At 29.4% G+C, this 21,000-nt stretch overlaps 2 protein-coding genes and 1 long non-coding RNA gene across 6 annotated transcripts; 2 read left to right on the top strand and 1 right to left on the bottom strand.

The window, feature by feature from the left end:
- Positions 1-1,146: 1,146 nt before the first annotated feature.
- On the top strand, positions 1,147-5,298 carry LOC112733752 (transcription repressor KAN1). Of its 3 annotated transcripts, none has more exons than XM_025782821.3 (6): positions 1,147-2,051; positions 2,144-2,220; positions 2,442-2,487; positions 2,934-3,072; positions 4,662-4,761; positions 4,928-5,298. In XM_025782821.3, the coding sequence occupies exons 1-6, from the start codon at positions 1,448-1,450 to the stop codon at positions 5,048-5,050; spliced, it is 1,089 nt and encodes a 362-aa protein (XP_025638606.1). In that variant the 5' UTR covers positions 1,147-1,447; the 3' UTR covers positions 5,051-5,298. The 3 variants fall into 3 exon arrangements, with proteins under 3 accessions (XP_025638606.1, XP_072068760.1, XP_025638610.1); XM_072212659.1 differs by having other exon boundaries at positions 1,148-2,051; positions 4,668-4,761; XM_025782825.3 differs by lacking the exons at positions 4,662-4,761; positions 4,928-5,298 and adding an exon at positions 3,424-3,605 and having other exon boundaries at positions 1,157-2,051.
- Positions 5,299-10,161: 4,863 nt separating this feature from the next.
- On the top strand, positions 10,162-12,683 carry LOC114925043 (uncharacterized). Of its 2 annotated transcripts, none has more exons than XR_011870025.1 (3): positions 10,162-10,542; positions 11,452-11,629; positions 11,772-11,987. It is a non-coding gene; the product is annotated as an uncharacterized lncRNA (long non-coding RNA). The 2 variants fall into 2 exon arrangements; XR_011870026.1 differs by lacking the exon at positions 11,772-11,987 and adding an exon at positions 12,002-12,683 and having other exon boundaries at positions 10,166-10,542.
- Positions 12,684-14,323: 1,640 nt separating this feature from the next.
- On the bottom strand, positions 14,324-17,066 carry LOC112733751 (uncharacterized). Its single transcript, XM_025782820.3, has 3 exons — positions 16,504-17,066; positions 15,405-15,642; positions 14,324-14,783 (listed from the first exon to the last, which is right to left on the bottom strand). The coding sequence occupies exons 1-3, from the start codon at positions 16,831-16,833 to the stop codon at positions 14,635-14,637; spliced, it is 717 nt and encodes a 238-aa protein (XP_025638605.1). The 5' UTR covers positions 16,834-17,066; the 3' UTR covers positions 14,324-14,634.
- Positions 17,067-21,000: the final 3,934 nt, after the last annotated feature.

Raw genomic sequence — 21,000 nt, 5'->3', positions numbered from 1 at the left:
TGATAGTTTGACATATTTATAATATTATTTTCATGAGTATTTACCAAATTATATATATATATTGGAGTAGGGGTGTAAGTTACCGAACCGAACCGAAAATTACCGCAAAATCGAACCGAAAATTATAACAACCGACTTAAAAATCGAAAAAATCGATTTTTTTGTTTTTTTTTTATAAAATCGATCGGTTCGGTTCGATTTTTGGCTGATTTAATAAAAATCGAACCGAATATATACATACATTTTAATATTTTAACCATTTTAACCTTTAACATAACAACAAAAATCTTTAATCCCTAACCATTTCAATGTTTTACTCTTATTATTTTAATTTATTGACTATTTTAAACCTCTAATTATTGTTATTTATATTCTTTTCATTAGGAATTAAAAACCGAAAAAACCGACTTTACCAAACCGTTATTGGTTCGGTTCTGTTCGATTCGGTTATTGTAAAAACAACAAACCGAACGGTTATGTATTGTAAGAACCAAACATATCGGTTCGATTAGTTTTTGGTCCAAAATCGAACCGATAACACCCATATATTGGAGTACTTTATGATGTATGTTAAGATAGCTTAAACCTTTTATGCCTTTGTCAAATGAAAACCAACTAAAATTAGATTTTTGAACTGTAAAATTTTACATTTTTTTGAAAATTTTTTACATGAATTAAAATAAAATATCACAAATTTTAATAAATTAAAAATGAATATTTTGTATTGGTGACTTTTTAGATTATTTAAATTAATGAATAGATTCGTAAATTGAATAGTATAATTTTATACAAAAGTGTTTAATAACAAAAAAAATTTAAATAAAATAAATTCTGACTTTTTTTTTTAAATTTTTTTTAACATGATCGAATTTCATAATGGTACATTTCCTTCATTGTAATCGGTGAAAAGTAGGCTGATAAAAAGTTTAATAGAAGGATAAATTGTGTTTTATAATTATCAATTGGCCATCAATAATATTTTTATTAATGGTGTGAGATTACATTTAATAGTGGGAGATTACTTACTTTTCTTTTAATAGTTAAGCGCTGGACACAAAACACAAAAGTTGCTGACTCTCTAGACTTTCTCTTTAATTTATTTTAGTTTTTGTTTAAAGCAAGAGCATTAAAAGAAATGAAAAGAATGTATATGAATAGAAAAGAATAGAGTAGAGGAGAGGATTGATGGATTTATAAAAATGTGAGTGTATGTATGATGGCTAGGTAGCTGCTAGCTAGTGTCATTTTCCGAGAAATACTCGTCTCGAGGAAAACAAAACTCAAATCCATCATCGTCTCTTTTCTTTCTCTTCTACCTAGCTACCCTTGCTTTCCAGATTATTCTTTTTCCGGGAAAAGCCTACTAAACTAAAAGCAAATCTTTAATTTCATTTTTCCTCATCTCTTGTTTATTTCTGTCACCATAAAGTTGTTCTAAAGAATTAAGATGCCCTTGGAAGGGGTTTTTACTTCTGCTTCTGCTTCTGCTTCTACTTCTTGTGTTCCTGATCTTTCCCTTCACATAAGCCCTCCAACCACCACCAGCTATGCCGGAGGACATCACACCGACCTCTCTCTTGGAAGACGAGAACCACCGCCACCGCCACCATCACTGCCAACTAACATGAACCACATAAACGAAGCCTTGAGACCCATCAAAGGGATCCCCGTTTATCACAACCGTTCTTTCCCTTTCTTACCCATGGATAGGGATCACAATAATCCAAATCCCAAGATGTGCTTATATCATCACATGCCTGCATCTTCTTCTCCTTTCCCAGTGGGAGTGGGTTTAGATCCCATTTCCTTCTTGAATTCCGGGGGAGCAGGAGGGCCTTATAATAATAGGGTTGCGGCGGTGGCTGCTGCCACAAGTAGGTTCAATAATGGGATCCCAAGCCATCAGCATCATCCATTGCACCACCACTACGGGTCAAGGTTCTTGTCTAAGCTGCCAAGCAAGAGGAGCATGAGGGCGCCCAGGATGCGGTGGACTAGCACCCTCCATGCTCGATTTGTTCACGCCGTTGAGCTTCTTGGTGGCCATGAAAGTAATAATTTAATTTAATTTAATTTAATTTGATATATGGTGGGAGGTAATTTGAAATTGGGGTGCTAATGTTAGATAGATGGTGAATTTTAGGAGCAACACCCAAGTCCGTACTTGAGTTGATGGATGTCAAAGATCTCACATTAGCCCATGTCAAAAGCCATTTGCAGGTATAGTTTCTTTCAAAAGAAAAAGGGACAATAAAGTAAACTCATCATATTGTAATAATACAAAGCTAGCTTCTCTTCAACCTCATCATTAATGACATCAAACCCAAACGGATCTAAATCGGACTCATCATTCACCACTTTGTGTAATTTCTCTAATATATACGACTTCAATCTGGGTTACTGCTAATTTTATGGCTTCTTCTTTTTCTTCTTCAACACAGATGTATCGAACTGTTAAGACTACTGACAAGCCTGCAGCTTCTTCGGGTAATTCGCATTCTTCATTCAACCAATCTCATTTTTTATTACTTAATTTTCATACCAATTTCAAACAAAAATGCCACGCTACTTCTTCTTTAGCGAAGAATTACTCTTTTGTTTGGTAAAATTATTCTATATATATACTAAAAATTAATCATCATGTATTTATATTATATATTAATTATTTTAATTTTACCGCATGAGTGTTGCCTTGTTTTTGCAGAGTCCCTTACCTGACACAAAATGCAAGCCCTTTAAGTCTTTTCCCCACACATAATATATATGCCATTAGTACTCTTAACACAGATTCACATATATATATATATATATATATATATATATATATATATGTGGTAAAAATAAATTATAAAGATGCATGCATGCATTCACACACATATCATGCTAGTAAACACATATATGAATTTCAAATTATTGGAGTGATCTTTTTTCAGGGCTTTCGGATGGATCAGGAGAGGATGAAATGTCTCCTCCAATGGGAAGCAGTGGTATGCGTCAATTTCAAGAGCAAAGAGGCCAACAAGATATGGATTATTCTTCCACCCCAACACTATGGAGTAATAATTCTTCAAGGTACTATATATCATATATTAAAAAGTTAATTCATTCATATGGTTTATGTGCTTATTATATATATAAAAAAAAGTATGCGTATTTAATAATAATTATTTTCGGATAATGCTTTTGTGTTAGTTTGATTTATTTTTTGCTTTTGCTTTTGCATGGTATCGCTTAGAAATCAATGCAAAACCCACGTCCACCACCACCACATATGTTTTGTTTTTTCTAATGAAGATTAAAAAGGGTTCTTGTGGCAGCTTTTACTTTACTTATTGTGTTTGATTTTTCTTCTTTCTTTTGGTTACTTTTTATATCTTTTGGTAACTCACCGAATTTTTTTCGCCTTTGGTATGTGTGTAACAGAGAAAGCTACTAGACATAATAATCAAACGTTCGTTCATTGGGATAAAAGGAAAGCAATCCAATTACACGGCTTCATTCACTTTTTATTCTTTCCCTCGCTCGTTAATTTCGTTTCCTTTTCTCCCTTTAGAATTGTTCGAATATTGTCGATAAAAATAAAAATAAAAAAAGTGTGGTTCTTATTCCATCCTCAAGTACATAGCATAAAACCCAAAATGAGCCAATAATCCTTCACATACATCTTACTTAGTTTTCTTTTACCGGGAAATGGTACTTCTTTAATTGATTGTGTTAGATATGTTTCCACCGAGAAATCTTAGTAGATAGATTCTCATGGAATACATCTTCACGAATCATGCCGTACATGGAATGGAATAATAAGATGATCATGAAATTCTACCAAGTCCATTCATTGTTAACAAGGGACGGGAGATATATATATATATATAAGATAAAGTAGAATAATGAAAAATAAGGCAAAAGTGGAGTTGTATAGTTTGGCCAAAAACTTTGTTAACCGCTTCAAAATTATTTTTTTGAATCTTTCTTTACCAAGGGTTTGTCACTTATATCTAATATATATGCATAGATATGTAAATTTCTTATTACAAACATTAATAGGTCGAAATAAATTTGTAATTCAAATAATAGTTTTGGAACTTCTTTTTTGTATAATTGATATGCATATTTTTCAAATTCTAACGGTGATGATAGATATCTTTTGACTATTATAGTAGTACTATTCTATTCCAGAAAAAAGAATATATGATCAATTATGGTTTGAGATCACTCAAATCTAGTAAGTTGCATGTACTAACTGGCTAATTCATTGAAGTGTAAAAGTTTAAATTGATGATCCCAAAAAGATGTATCCTTTATTACATCAGTACCATACCCTAAATTCTCCTATCACCACTTTAATTACTGAAAGATATAAAATTAAATACCTGAAATATGATGTTCTATTAGATTTTATAATAACTACTGTTTATTGATAGTTATTTTTTTGGGATAAATAGCGCTTCTACTCTTGGTTATTAAGTTAGTTAGGGTATGCATGTTTGTTAATTAAAATATCATAGGAGGATAGGACATACAAGAAATTTCATCAATAACAACACAGTTGTGGAGATTGGATCAGTTGTCCCTAAGTATAAGTTTTATTGGATTTTTGTTACTGTTAATGGCTAATAATCCAAATTTTTTTATCACTTCTGATCTTTAATGGTTTTGATCAGCAATAGGGACCCATGGCCACAAGCTAATTCAAACGACATAGATGGTTTCAGACCAATATCAATGTTTCAGTCTCAATCCATAGGCCATCAAATCCAGCAGGTACTAATATTGGTATTCTCTTGTAAATTGGAATTGATCTCCAAAAAAAGATATACGCAATACATAGATAAAAGAAAAAAAAATAGAATAAAGTATTTTCCCAATATCTCATTTATCATAAATAATGATAAATTATTGTTTAATCAAATATTATTTTCCCATACAGGCGTGTGATTCAACCCAAATCAAGAGCAGTTTGTCAGGATCTAATAATAATTTAGAGTGCAAGAATCCAAGTTTGGAGTTCACATTAGGCAGACCAGATTGGAATGGCAAAGGACAAGCCTAATAATTTTGATTGCTTCTTTTTATTTGTCTTTATATATTTTTGTATTTCAGTTATCCTCAAATAGAAAATAATTAGGTGCTGTTAGATATATATAAAAATTAGTGTCAATGATGAGAAGAAAAAAAGAAAAAAGCCACATAGTCTACAAAGTTTTATATAATATTTGGAAGTGGTTTTACGAGTTTATTAAGAACAATAATTTTGTTTAATCATTTAATTTATAATATTTATTTAAATTTTTTTAATTATTTATTAGTGAAAAAGACTAATCAACTTGAAGAAGTTTAGGATGAAGCTGCAAAAGTGTAGAAGAGAAAATTGGTAGAGTTCTTAGAGAGAAATGAAAGAAATATAAAGTTTTTTTTTTTTTGTGACCGAAAAAATTATAAAGTTTGTTTTAATAAATAAAATATTTTTTATTTTTCTCTTTTTCAATTTTCTAATTCTTCTTCTATTTTCACTTTTGATTTTATTATAATGGTAATCAAAATATCAAAGATGCGTACTAATAATGTTAGGATTTATATTTGAAGAGAAAAATTGTTTAAGTGTGATGATTAAATCTAGTTGTCTTAATAAATTTGTAATCTTGTAATTTTTGATGTTTAAATATTTAACATAAATCATTATAAATACCAAATTTCAATTTGTAAGTTTGCATTTAACAATTTCAATCACATTTGCGACAACAATATTATGGTTACCGTAAATATTATGAATAATGTTACACATTCAATTTTTTTTTGTTAATTAAGTTCAACTAAATTGGTAAACATAATAAAAATCAGTTATAACTAGTATTATTGTAAATTTTATTATTTAGCTTGATTGGATTTAGTTTATAAAAAGATTTAGATATATAATATTATTCATTATAATACTGTAATGCTAAGGAGAAAATTTTTTTTAACTTTATTTAATATTTATTAATTGTTGCAAAAATTAATATGATTTTAGACCTCAATAAATTTAAAATACATGTTACAAATATAAATAAAAGGATTTAAAAAAATCTTTATGTCTCTAAATCAGATATATAAAATTAATGGGATATATCAACACGTGAAAGGCAGATCTTTTTTAATTTAGTTCAAATCTTGAATATCAAGCTTAACAGAAAGAATCATACTTTCATGAGGGTAGGAAAATAAATTATGCTGTTTCCAAAAATTAAAAAAAATGGAATCAAGACGATGCATACTAAAATAGTTAAAAAATACTATATACATACAAAAAATCAGATAACAAATTAATTATAATGTATTTATATATAAATACATATGTAGTTTAATTTAATTTATTTTTAATATATATTTTATATTTTAATATATTAATAATTGATTTTTTTATGGTGAACTCTATCATGTCCTCTCTAAAATAAAGGGTAAATTATTCCTTGTGGCATATACAATGATTATTGATAAATTATCTTTTAACTAGAGTTTTAAAGTTCAAATGAGATCGTCAAATCTAATTGCTATCTCTAATACGATCGCTAGAAAATCCTAAAAACGAGAGAGCTAAAAAACTGATAGAAATTTCTGATATATTAGTTAAAAATGATGGTAATTGGTGCGTGAAAGGAAACACCAAGGTATTTTATTTTATTTTTATCTTTAATTGCTCTTAAATTATTTTTCAATCATTATTCAGATAATAAAAATCTTAAGATGGTAATTATTGACTCATTGTTTTTATGACTAACTAATATTTTAGTTTGTTTTTGTTATATAGTTATACAAGACTACGAGGGTTGGTTATCTGAAGAGGAGTATCATTGTTGATCCGACTGAATTTTAAGAAAAATACTAGGAAGAAAATATGAGGAAAGAGAGAGTTGAAAAATTAATAGATGTGCTAGTTGAAATGAGAGATTGAAAGCATATGAACAAGTTTAAAATCCTAACCTAATTGATTGGAAATGGTGATTGGATTTGAGAGGAATTATGGTTTTAAAATTGAAGAAGAGATGTATTTGGTGCAGATTATAAAAATAACACTACTATCAAGTTTCAAGAGAAACATCGCGTCAATTGAAAAGAAAAGAGAAGATAACGTGAATCTTAAAACTCTGGTAGAAGAATAATTTATGAATAATCACTGTATATGTCACAAGGAGTAATTTATCCTCTATTTTAGAAAAGATAGAGTAGAATTTACCTTTTTTATACACTTAACATGGTTGAAAATAACTCATTACAAATATTGACGTGTATATATATGTGAATTATATGGTAAAGATGTAATTTTACAGATTTTTTTTTATGTGATGAAAGAGAAATTGAAAATAATAAAACCCACATTTTGAACATTAATAAAATAATAAAAAATAATTATAAAATGAATTTAATTCTCTTTATATACAACCTTAATCTTTACAGTAGAGTGCCCCATATATATATATATCACAGAACTCTTTGAGAAAAATTATCACGTAAGAGAAGCTCTCCACTTTGTGATATTTACTGCCTCCATTTCCTTATTGAAATAAATTACGTTCATTGAAATGATGAACATGAGATAGCAGTAGTTAAATATAACCTTACCTATAACTCTATAAAAATAATACGTTTGTGACTTACTGAATTGTGACCTTTTTATCGTAAGATGGAATATGTATCACATTTCACACTCTGTCATATGATAATAAGCTAAGGTAATGACTTTAACTAAACATTTTTTTTCAAGTCATTTTATCGTTCTTGAACAACCATAACGAACGAACATCATCCCTAAGGATCATTTGCATCTAGTTTTCAATGAATTACAAAGAATAATAATATACATGATTACAAATAAAAATATATATATATATATATATAAATTGACATTACACAAATTTTATTACCAATGCACCAAATTATAGAACTTAGCAGCCCTTCGGCTCGGCCATGAAACTGTTGAGATCTGGAAGAATTTTATTAATCAAACCTGTATATTAAATACACACAGCTATTACATCAGTTTCATTCCTCTTGTCCCATATTTCCATCCGTTACTTATTTGGTTTTTTTTTTTTTTTTTTTTTTGTCTGGGTCCGTTATTTATTTGTTATTTCTAATATATACACACTTATTTTTACTATTTTTATTAGGACTCGGGCCAGCTTTTTTATGTAGCTAGCTACTAGCTTGTTTAATTTTTGTTTTGGTACCTGGCCCGTGATTGTACCCTAAAAGGGCATGCTATTTGTTGTTGTGGGAGCAGTCCATCAGAATAAAAAAAAAAAGTACAGATTCCATGAGGATAGTTGCCATGGCTATCAGAAGGAAGCACGCAGGGGAACATTGAAATGTGCAATCCTAATGAAATTAATTCACATGTATAATTACAATCACATCTTGATAGTTATCTTTTGAGAAAATGGTCAAATACAATCCATCAAATTTCTCTCGTAAATTAAAGAGAAAATTTCAAGGTTTTGAAAACTGAACCGGTTATCAAACCGCTTTAATTACTGATTTACTGGTTTAAGAGTTCAACCAGTTTAATTGTGGTCTAACCGAAAAAATTGTTTTATATTAAAATAATAAATAAATTATAAATAAACACTCTAAAACATAATTATAATCTAATATAAACTTTAAAATATCATCTAAATTTAAAGCACTACATAAAATATTATCAGTTTAAGACCTTTAGATAAAGTACAAATTTAAATATTTTAATAAACTTAAGCTTTTGCTTTCAAAGTTTGCTATAAGAGAAACCAAAATCCTTTCTTCATCCTATAAATGTTTGTTGTGATGACATTGATTAATAAAGCAATTACATAAAAAAAATACCAAAAAATATCAAACAATTTCCAACTTTAGTTTAAATTTGTCCAAGCAACAAAGAAAAAGAATCTAGATTTCCTCACAAAAAAAAAAAAAAAAAGAATGAAAGTTCCTCGAAATAGCAGCTATACACTCCATATCATTTAACACAAACTAGAAGTTCAGAAACCTCATTCTTCCATAGCTAGACTCAAAGCTATTGGCACCTAATTCTAACCTGCTACCTAACATACCACAAATTTCTAATCAAGAGAGGTGTCTCTGTTCTCACAGCAAAATTGTATTCACTTGAAGATACTCAAAATAAATCAGGAAAAGCAAAAGGATTTCACAATAACCCAGAGCTAAACTTGACATTTTAATGCACCTTTATCATGTTACTCAATAAATCAGCAAAGTAGTCACAATCCAAGCACATGTAAATCACAAAACAGTCAAACAAACACAAGTCAGCAATACATCACTAATCAACAATCACAAGACATTCAAAATCAATAATTAGTAAATTAAAATCACAATACAAAAACAGCAGCACAGAGCTTCGAAATAATCAATAATCAATAAACAGCAGCAGAACCATAGTAAACCAACAATCAAATAATCGTTCAACAAAAATTAACAACACAACCAGTCAACCAGACCTTCGAAAGATAGAAACAGAGCGTAAAAAAACAAAAAAAAATGATGAACAAGTGAAGAACAAATGAACAATTGAGCACTGAGTTAATCACTAACCAGTCAGAAACAGTGCAATAATTGCCATCAAATAATCAAGAGTCACAATCTAGGTACAATTAAATCACAAAACAAAACAGTAAAACACAACACACAAAATCAGTAATGAACCAGAGCTAATCACTAATCAATAAAGGCCAAGACCAGTATGCCGACAACAGAAGTAAAGGAGCAAATATAAGCTTTCATCTCAATTGGCTTTGTGTTCGGGAGACATGGGAAAAGGCTCGTTTCCGGCAATGATCCTTATCGCAATCAATTATTCAACAATTATTATTACAAAAAAAAATAAATACTTAGGGCTAGAAGCTGGAAGCCTGAAAAAAAAAACAGAGCTGACGGGGATAGTGGCTTGCAAGAGGCAAGACAGTGGCTAACGGGGTGGAAGTATGGAACTAGGGGTGGCAGTAGAATCCGAACCCGCGGGTACCCGCCCCGCCCCTACCCGATCGGGACGGGTTTAAACCCGACCCGGAGCGGGGCGGGTTCATATCAGGCGGGTAGTTGAACGGAGCGGGGCGGGGTCGGGTTCATGATAAACCCGCCCCTACCCGCCCCGGAGTGTACATATATAAATACATAATTTTTGGGATTAGGGTTCAGTCTTCATATCTCACCCACCGCCACTTACCTTTAGTTCCCAAATCCCAACCCTCAATTCACACCTCTGCAGACTTCATCTCTTCTCCAAGGATGCCGCCCTCTTCAGCTCTTCTCCAAGGCCGACCGCCTCTGCTCAGCTGCACCAGACCACCAGTCAGTCGCCGTCAAAGCTCGCCCGTCACTGCAGCCGGCCGGCATCGTCACAGCCATCGTCGGTCACCTTGTCGTTGTCCCTCATCGAGCTCACATCGGCGTCGCTCCCACTTTTCTCCTCAGTGTCACTGTTCTCACCGTCACTGTCCTCGCCGGCTCGCCTCTCCAGTCTGCGATCTCTGGTCTCTGCTCGCCTCTCCCTCATCGTCTTTCTGCTAACTGGTAAGCACTCCTCTCCGACTCTCTTCTTCAGTTTGTTTTTAAGTTAATTTTTATGATTTATTTTTTATGTTAAAATAGTTAAACTAGACTCATAATATTATTTATGATTGTTGTTGATAGTTGATAATCTGATTTTGTGGTGTTGATGGTTGATTTTGTGATGTTAATTGTTGATGCTTTGAATTTTGATTTTGTGTTGTTGATGTTTTAAATCTATAAATTTTAAATCTGATGTTTTAATTCGATAAAATTGTAAATCTGATTTTTTATTCATTTCATCTGCAACAATTTTTCTTTTGGATGCAACATGCAGTTATGGATTATGCTACTTTTCAGTTATAAATGAATACGGTAAAACATATGGTGCTAAAGCTTTTTTTTTTTTATTTTCATAAGAAATATTACTTGAAACTACACTCCTAAAAGACTCCTTCAATGCTTTCCTGATTAAACTCCCATTTTTTTTAATTTAATTTTGTGTATTGTTTTTATTATTATGTCTTGTTCATTATTTGTCTCATTCAATTGTGTTGATTTTCATTCCTTGCTTCGGCTTCATTTCTTTTCTGTCGCTCGTTTGATTTGTCCGTATTATTCCTATTATATCTCGTGATCTGATTAGCTTGTATTCAGCATGTTGTGTGGAAAATTGGATTATCATTGTTAAAAAATCATTGAAAGTTCTCTGTTATTAGTATGAATTTGATGTAAATGGATTTCCATTGTTAAAAAACATTGAAATGACCTATTTTTTATTGTTTAAGAGAGCATGTAGTTTTCTTATTTGAAACACTGAATATTTAGCTTTTGAGTTGGAGCTGAAATGTGTCAGTATAATAATTGAAACTAATGAATTCTTTGTTGGATGTTAATTATAACTGAGATTTTTATTTTGAATGAATGGCATAGATGGGTGAGGAGGTGAAAGCAATTGTTCCCGAGTCTGTGCTTAAGAAGCAGAAGAGGGAGGAGGAATGGGCCTTGAAGAAAAAAGGAGGAGTTTAATGCTGCAAAGAAGAAGAGAGTTGAGAGCCGCAAGCTCATTTATAGGAGGGCAAAGCAATATGCAAAGGAATACCAGGAGCAGGTTGCATTTTACCTTAATATATTTTCCTTTTTCTCTGTTTTAATGTTTGTTTCTGTTTCCTTTATTACTTAATATTTATTTATGTTAATTTTTTACATAATACTAATTAATTTATTAATTTCTACCTCTTTTGATTTTTAAGTTTGAATCTTGACCTTCAAACCTTTAATGATGATGAAGATATGAAAAGTGATCAAGAATAATGATTGAAGACTCTTTTTATGCAATTTCTTTATTATACCATTAAATTTGTAGTGATGAAACATTAATTTTTTTTTTTTTAATTTCAAGTTATTTGACACTGTTGCTTCTGTTTGTATCTTAATTTATATATAAATGTGTAAAAATTAAAATGTTATTTAATTTTTATAGGGGCGGATAGGGACGGGGCGGGTACCCGTGGGGCAGGTTAGGGTAGGGCAGGCTACTACCCGCGGGTAGGGGTAGGGCGGGTAGTATTGGAGTGCAAGGAGGGCGGGGCGGGGTCGGGTAGGGCAAAAACCCGCCCCTACCCGCCCCACTGCCACCCCTATATGGAACAGAGCTGGCGCCGTGGGAAGTGGCTGCAATGCTGCACGACCAAAAGTGGCGCTGGCGATGGTTTCGGTTTTCGAAGATCAACAGAGCTGGCTGCGCGATGGAAAGTGGCTGCGCGAACAGAGCTGGCTGACGTTGGCTGGACGGAAGTTGCGCCGGAAGCTCGAGGTCTAGCCGTCCAGGTGAGTGCTGCTTCGCGTTCTAGAGACTGGAGAGGAGAGGGTAATCGGCCGGGTCACGGTTCGATTCGACCGACCGGTTTTTGACCGGTTCGGCGGTCCAATGACGGTTTTTCAATCTGACGGTTTTAGCTTCTGTCCGAACTGTTATTCGCAGCGGTTCACGGTTCGACCGACCGGTTCAAACCGGTTTTCAGAACCTTGGAAAATTCTACTCCCCTCCCCTACGAGATGCTAAAATGACACTCTCATCCTCTCTATTTTATAAATGTACATTCCTCTCCCTTCTAACTTTTGAAAAACCTCCTCTTTAATCCATTTTAATTTTTTTGTGTTAACTAATGTTTACTTTATCCATTTTTTATGAAAAAATAAATTATTTTTTGAAAAAATCTCCATTAACAAAAATTTTATTTTTTATCATTAAATTTTGCGTACCAAAATATCCTTTAATAAATTATTCTTTTATTGATTAAATTGTATTTTTACCAACATATGTTCAAAAAAATAATAATTATATTTTTTTTAAGATACCTACCCTTCAATAATTTTTTAATTATTAAATTGTGATTTTGCTAAAATTTTTGTTAACAATTATTTTTATATTTACTATTAATTTTTTATATCAATATATATTATTTCAACATTAAATAAAAAATCTTATCACCGTTATTATGTATAACAATTAATACATATTGATATTGAAAAAATAATCTTACTAAAATTTTTTATTTAATGTTAAAATAATATATATAGATATCGAAAAATTAATAGTAAAATATAAAAAAAATTGTTAACAAAAATTTTGGTAAAATTATAATTTAATAATTAAAAAATTATTGAAGGGTATTTTAGAAAAAAATAATATAATTATTATAATTTTTTTAAAATATAATTTAATCAATAAAAGAATAATTTATTAAAGAATATTTTGGTAAGCAAAATTTAATGATAAAAAATAAAATTTTTGTTAATGGGTATTTTTTCATAATTTTTTTAAAAAAATAGATAAAGTTAACATTAGTTAACACAAAAAGTTTAAAATGGACTAAAGATGAGGTTTTTTAAAAGTTAGAAGATAGAAGAATGTACATTTATAAAAGAGGAATGTTAGGAGGCCAGCAACTTTGGTGATTTGTAGCCATCAAATAGCCATCAAGATGGTTTTAATGGTGTGAGATTGTTGTGAGATTTCATCTAATGGCTCACTTTTCTTTGCTGGTTACATGCTGGCCAGAATTTAACAAAATTGCTAGCCCCCTAGACTTTTCCTTTATAAAATAGAGGGAAGGAGAATGTCATTTTAGCATCTCGTAGAGGCGAGAGTAGAATTTTCTCTAAATTTAAATTAGTTCTCCAAATTTTCAAACCATAAGTTGTGATAAAGAATAATTTTGTGGTGAAAACATGTCACAAATGTAAATAATATATAGATTTCATTGTTCCTGCTAGATAACCATCAGGAACTAACCAACAACAAACTAAGAAGTATTTTTGAACTACACTCCATACTAATTAATTATCACTAATTAACGATTATTTAAATTTTAGAAAAAGTATAAATAGACAATGAGAATATTAAACAATGTGAACAATAGATATATCAGATGTTCAATTCAATAGATATGCAGATGATTATGTTCATTTTTTTAATTAGATGGTTATTTTTTTTATTCTATTTACTCATGCACAGTTAATAATAACTAAATGTTCAATTCACTAGATGTGCAAATAATTATCCTAATATTAAAATTTAAGAAGTAATTTGAAGATGAAATATTTTTTTATTACAAAATTAATAATTATTAATTACAGTTGTTTAAAATTGGTTGATTAGGAATTGTTTACCTATACTTTTCCACTTAACAAACAAAACGAATACATTTTGCACGTACACCCCGAGAAAGCCAAATTTTCTGAAAACCCTTTAATGGTTTATCTACACATGAATATTAAAAAGAAAATGGTAAAACAAAAGTACCAAAGCCATACCATCCTTTCTAAACATTACACCAATACAGCAATTGTTACTAGTTTGTACATTACATCATTTTACAAAGTGTAATTTCATCTGTAATAGGATGTACAATACGCAGGGAAAAGGCGAACTATTTTATATTAACATCAAGCGTAGAGGCCCATATATAATAAAATGAACACCGTTCATACATAAGAAGAAAACCGAAGATAGGCATCCGAAACATATCACCTAACATCTTATGAACATAGCACCCTACCAGCCAAAAGAAAAACTGGAGATTTATAAATAAGCTTCAATCTATGATCTTCTTAATCTGAATCTTTGCGCATTTGGTGGCGGACATGCCGCGCAGCAGAGTAAGTTGAGATTGCAGAGCCAGTGGCACTTAATGTGTGTTTGGCATATCCGAAACTCTTACTAGTTACCAACCACACGATGTAAAAGAATCCAATCCAGCCTGATTCACATTGGTTTCCAAAAGATAATAGTGTAAACCAACAGGAAAAAGAAGAAATGGGAAACAGAGAAACAGAGTGCAAAATCACATAAACTATCATGGAAACATCAAATATAAACTTATATTTAAAGAAAGCAATATCAGTTGCAGTTTTAAAGTTATAGATGCCACAGAGCCTCGTTCGTGGTTGTCATCTGCACATAATAGTCAGTGATTTTGTTGAAAACCCAAAGATTGTAATACATCCCCAGCAGGCAATGCTGGGGCAACTATTTTGACTGTGAAGTAGCTAAGTGAAGAAACATTCAAATAATGGACATATAAGTATGTAACCCGTTACATCCCTGGTGCCAATTGGGAGTAGAAAAGGTTGTTTTTCTCAAATAACATACGGCAAGTATCAGTGTACTTATACGCATAAAGTTCGCCTAATTGCAACAGAAGTATGCATTTCAAATCTTGATGCACATTTTGTTCAAATCATAAATATTCATGGCCTACCTACTCAAACCGCACGATTGATGAAACATTTCACAATAATGGAATAGCAAAACAGTACAAAATATCAATCTGAAACATGGCATATGGTATCATCTGGATTCTGAATAGTAAACTTGTTACCTGTAGCGAACAGAACAGCAACACTTGCCCAAAATGTGGTAACGGAAATTGCAATCGCAGCTACTAATAGTGCCCCAACATATACAGCTGCAACACAGGCAAAGAAAATAGCCAAGAATCCTCCAGCTGCTGCCAAAGACACAAGAAGTGATATGACAACAGCGTTTATGGTGGCAGCCAGAAAGAAAAGTAGGAAGACAAGCAGTCCTGTGAGCGCAACAGAAGTAATTGTCCCAACCTGCAGTGGCAAGGAAAAAATCACACACCTTGATACACGAATATTTATTTATATACAGGACAATCTGATGCTTAATCTGGCATTGACGGAGACAATTGTTTTGCCTATTCTTACGGAGGCAAGAAGAACATACCCTCCCCCCTTTTCTTTCTCCATGTGAGGAAATCCACTAGATGAATTCTCTATAAATTCCTTTCATGAGCTTATGTTGCATTATCATGATATCCACCAACTCTATTTCTCTTTGCTTTTTAACCTATATACTACCATTTTTAAAACTTATTATCAAAATAATATTATTTTTAAACTATTTAGATAGATGCTATCATTTTACTTCGGTGGCACCTTTTCTTTTTCCTTTTTGGTATTCCAACTTGAAGGTGCCTACTATCCAAAGAGCTCTTCTAACAAGAAAAATGGTAACCCATGTACCAGTTCACTAGAAGAAGTAAAACACAAATTTCATATCTTTTTCTTTTCTTCATTTGATAAAATCTTTAATATTTATTATAAAAACATTAGATATAATTAACTTTTAAAATTTTATAATAAAAATTAAATATGAAGATACATTTTATTTTAAAAACTTACAATTTCGTAATAACGTCAAAAATATTAGTTCAAAACTATTATGTAGCATCAAAATTTGAGCACAATATGAAGAAAATGTCGTCTAACAACAACAGTGGCAAGGGGAATTGGATCAAATCAAAATTGAAGACTCGTAGATTTCACATACAAGATTGATCAACATTTTAATTAGAAAAGGCTAGTAATTCAATTTGAAAACAAAATCCAGAAGGAGCTAAACTAACTAAATTAGGAAAGTGAAAGAGCTGGATGATGGAGTTCAGAAGTTACGGTGATGACTAAGATGGCGCGAAAGGGGCTGCCTTGGCGAGTCCAGAGGAGAAGGTCGCGGGCGGATTTTCTAGAAGCTTCTGGAAGGAGCGGAGCGTTTTCGGCGATGGAGATCTTGATCCGTTTAAGCAGGGAGGCGCTGGTAGAAGGCTCCGGGAAGAGAATAGCGTAAGCGAGGCGGTTAAGAACTTGGTATAAGGTGATGCTGCTCTCGCTTTCGCTTTCGCTTCCCTTTCTCTCTCGTTTATTATTATTAGATTCTTCTTCTCCGGTGACCTCCACGTAGACGCCATTAGCGTTGGAGTTGGTGCTGTGCTTGTCCTCCGCCATATTATGAGTGTTAGCGAGTGAGAGAAGAGAATGAGAAAAGTATGATGAAGTAGGTGGAGATTAAAGAAAGGAGAATCTCGCCATTGAGATCAACTGATTAACAGAGAGATAGAGACGGCTGCCCATTAATCATCCACATGGACGGTGATCTGCTTCCTCGCTGATTCATCGTGTACAGCTGCAACCATATTAATTACCCCCTCTACTTACGTAACATTATTAAATTAGATATTACATCTTCTAAACTTTTTTATATATTTTTAAGATTTCAAGTTTTTTAATTGGAAAACTAATGTACGTTCCTTTTCTGCACGGAATAATACATACATATATGAAATTTGTTTTTAGGTAATCATAGTAAAATTTTATAAATAAATTAGATATAAATAATATTTCAGTAACAAAATACTCAAAATTAACGTTTTTTCTAAAGAAAAAAGGTATACCAGATGGACTCATCTCGATTTGGAATCTTAATAATAAGATATTTATTTTTTTAAATAAAGTCTATATATAGAATTTTTTTGTGGTACATGAATATAGATCTGAGAGTAAACTCATTTTTTTTTTAAATTTATTATTCTTCTTTTACTACTTCATAGAATGTATTCTTCATTTTTCATCGAAGTTGATCCTTTTAAGGTACAATTTATAATTTTGTATAGTACTTTTTATATACTCATTTGATTATATTATTCTTTTGATAATTTAATGATTGCTCTTACTCTAACTTATTCTTTTCGTCTAATGTTCCAGTGCGATTGTCTTTTGCAGCAATCGTTTACAATGTATTACATCCATAAAATAAATCATCGAGTTGTATTCACTGATTCGGGTTCTAACTACATGGAGGTAAGCGTTCAAAGAAGAGGCAGTAAACTCTATTTTACCGAAGGATGGTTGGATCTACTCACATATTATGATCAACCTAATAGAATGTGGATAAAATTAGTTTTCTTGGGAGGAACTCAATTTTTGATTGAAGAATTGTTTCCACGGAGCTTTGTAGGCCAAGTTCAAGTTCCATCCCCTCCATGCTTTCTACGTCTGCCCGAAGATCTTCGAAGTGGAACACATAATGAGATTGAATTCTCTCAATTTAAGTTCAGTTTTGCTAAATTCGTGTCAAACTCGGATATTCAATTTCAACGATGGGTAATATATTTAAATTTTTTTATTTTAAGTTTTTCGTTATTAAAATAATTTTATAACATATTGTGACTTTTTTCAGAAATTACCGGCCTTCTTGTGCATCAATGCAATGCCATTGAGGGGAATAAGGGTCAATTTAGTTTTTCGGTGTGACAATTCTATACCTTGCCGTAATGCATGGATAGCTGATGATGAAGTTTATTTAATAAGAGTATGGTCTGAATTTGCACGAATTCTAAATGTCTAAACTTATGATGTTTCAGTTGGTTGTCGTTACGAGAATGACTCTAATCTATACGTGTCTAAGGACTATAATGGATTAAATATTATTTAAGTAATTTAGTTCTAATATTGGTATTTGATTAAATTCGTTTTACATTAATTTAAATTTAAATTGTTGTCTCAATTTATATATTATTACAACTATTTTTATCGGATATGTTATTTTTAAATGTTTTAATATAAGATTTTTTTTATATTTAAGTTTATTTTTTTTCTTGGATATATGTATCACCTTTTTTTCTCTTTTTGTATTTTAGATTAGTAATGTGATTTTTAATAAAAGTGTACTTAAAAAAATATCACTATTTAAAAAAAAATACATATGTGAAAGAAAATAAAACAAAAATTAAAATGGCTCCACTAAAAAAAATTATATACGGTTTGGGTATGAATCCGAGACTATGCACGCATTATAAAATAATATATATATATATAAAAGAAAATAATTATAACAAAAATATTTAATATATGTGATTTAAATATTTTTATGTATAATTAATATATATGTATATATAAATAAAAAAATATTTAGAATTATTTAACAAAATTAATATATACATACACATAAATAAAGAAATTATCGTAATTTATGAAAATTATACATAATTTATTTTTCTTTTAAATGAATTTATTCTAATTATATTATTTTAAGAAAATATCTTTATTATAATTATATCAAATCAATATTTAATGCATTATTACTAATTATCAATTATCAATATTTTTATTTATTCTAATTATATTAATTGATATAGTTCTAATTCTCATTCATATGCAATAATTTTATTAGTAGATAGTTGTATCTACAATAATTAATTCTATCCACAATTTTATTAGTAGATAGTTATATCTACAATAATTCATGCTATAATTCTCACCTATTCCAATAATGGTTCGTTAATTATATAGTTCTTTATCTGCTGCTTTAATTAGTGGATAATAATAATAATAATAATAATAATAATAATAATAATAATAATAATAATAATAATAATAATAATAATAATTTTAATAATTTAATAATTATTATTATTAAAATTATTATTATTATTATTATTATTATGGACACAAGATTAATTAGTTAATAAATTAAATTTTAATTATTATGATTTATTTTTTACTCATATTTTTATTATTTTATTTTATATATTTACAGTAAATATTGAATGTAAAAAAGAAAAAAATAATATTGATTGTTATCTATTTTATTTATTTAGATTTATAATTAAATTTGATATAATTGTAGCAAGTATCTATAATTAATAGTAACATGATACTATAATTTTAAATTGTATAATATAATAAAAAAGAACGTAGCAATTTATATTTGTTTCCTATATAGTAATAATATTATATATATTTATATATCTCTTCTTTTAGCTCTTTTCTAAAAATATTGGCACATAATTAATATAGATATATAACATATATATATATATATATATATATATATATATATATATATAGTTGAGCAATTATCTCCATTGAATTAATCATAAAGGTTAATAAAAAATAATAACATAATTTTTACTTAATTGTAGCAAGTATTTCCATTAAAAATTAAAATCGCTCTATTAAAAAAAAATTGTATACAATTTGCATATGAATGGGGCTGAAATTAGAGACTATATATCGATATCAAACCAAACATAAAAGCTTATTGCACGCACTGTGAAATAATATATATATATATATATATATATATATATATATATAAAAAATAATTATAACAAAAAAATATTTAATATATGTGATTGAAATATTTTTATGTATAATTAATATATGTGTCTGTATAAATAAGAAAATATTTAGAATTATGTAACAAAATTAATACATACGTATATATAAATAAAGAAATTATTATAATTTATGAAGATTATACGTAAAAAATTTTTTCAAATAAATTTATTTTAATTATATTACAATTAGCTCATGAATAATGTATAATTATATTATTTTACGAAAATATCTTTATTATAATTATATCAAATCAATATTCAATGCATTATTAAACTAATTATTAATTATCGATATTTTTATTCATTCTAATTATATTAATTGATATAGTTCTAATTCTCATTTATGCGCAATAATTTTATTAGTAGATAGTTGTATCCACAATAATTTATACTATAATTCTCACTCATTCTAATAATGGTTCGTTAATTATATAGTTCTTTATCTTCTGCTTTAATAATAATAATAATAATAATAATAATAATAATAATAATAATAATAATAATAATAATAATAATAATAATAATAATAATAATAATTGTATGGATACACATACAAGATTAATTAGTTAACAAATTGAATTTTAATTATTATGTTTTATTTTCTAATCATATTTTTATTCATTAGTTATTTTACTTTTTATATTTATAGTAAATATTGAATGTAAAAAAAAAAATAATATTGATTGTTATCTACTTTATTTATTTAGATTTATAATTAAATTTGATATAATTGTAGCAAGTATCTATAATTAATAATAACATGATACTATAACTTTAAATTGTATAATATAATAAAAAAGAACATAGTAATTTATATCTGCTTCCTATAGAGCAACAATATTATATATATTTATATATCTCTTCTTTTAGTTTTTCCTAAAAATATTCGCACATAATTAATGTAGATAACATATATACTGAACAAGTATCTCTATTGAATTAATCATAAAGGTTAATAAAAGATAATGGCATAATATTTACCTAATTGTAGCAA

This window comes from Arachis hypogaea, chromosome 13, assembly GCF_003086295.3.
Source record: "Arachis hypogaea cultivar Tifrunner chromosome 13, arahy.Tifrunner.gnm2.J5K5, whole genome shotgun sequence".
NCBI lineage: Eukaryota > Viridiplantae > Streptophyta > Magnoliopsida > Fabales > Fabaceae > Arachis > Arachis hypogaea.
This window is presented reverse-complemented; position numbering and strand designations above follow the sequence as displayed.

What these genes read in the sequence shown, in the direction of transcription:
- LOC112733752 (XM_025782821.3), top strand. Translation starts at nt 1,448, where the DNA reads ATGCCCTTGGAAGGGGTTTTTACTTCTGCTTCTGCTTCTGCTTCTACT. An exon ending in GCTTCTTGGTGGCCATGAAA is followed by an intron (nt 2,052 to 2,143) that starts GTAATAATTTAA and finishes GGTGAATTTTAG; the next exon opens with GAGCAACACCCAAGTCCGTA. An exon ending in CAAGCCTGCAGCTTCTTCGG is followed by an intron (nt 2,488 to 2,933) that starts GTAATTCGCATT and finishes ATCTTTTTTCAG; the next exon opens with GGCTTTCGGATGGATCAGGA.
- LOC112733751 (XM_025782820.3), bottom strand. Translation starts at nt 16,833, where the DNA reads ATGGCGGAGGACAAGCACAGCACCAACTCCAACGCTAATGGCGTCTAC. An exon ending in GCGCCATCTTAGTCATCACC is followed by an intron (nt 15,643 to 16,503) that starts GTAACTTCTGAA and finishes TTGCCACTGCAG; the next exon opens with GTTGGGACAATTACTTCTGT. An exon ending in TGCTGTTCTGTTCGCTACAG is followed by an intron (nt 14,784 to 15,404) that starts GTAACAAGTTTA and finishes AATGTGAATCAG; the next exon opens with GCTGGATTGGATTCTTTTAC.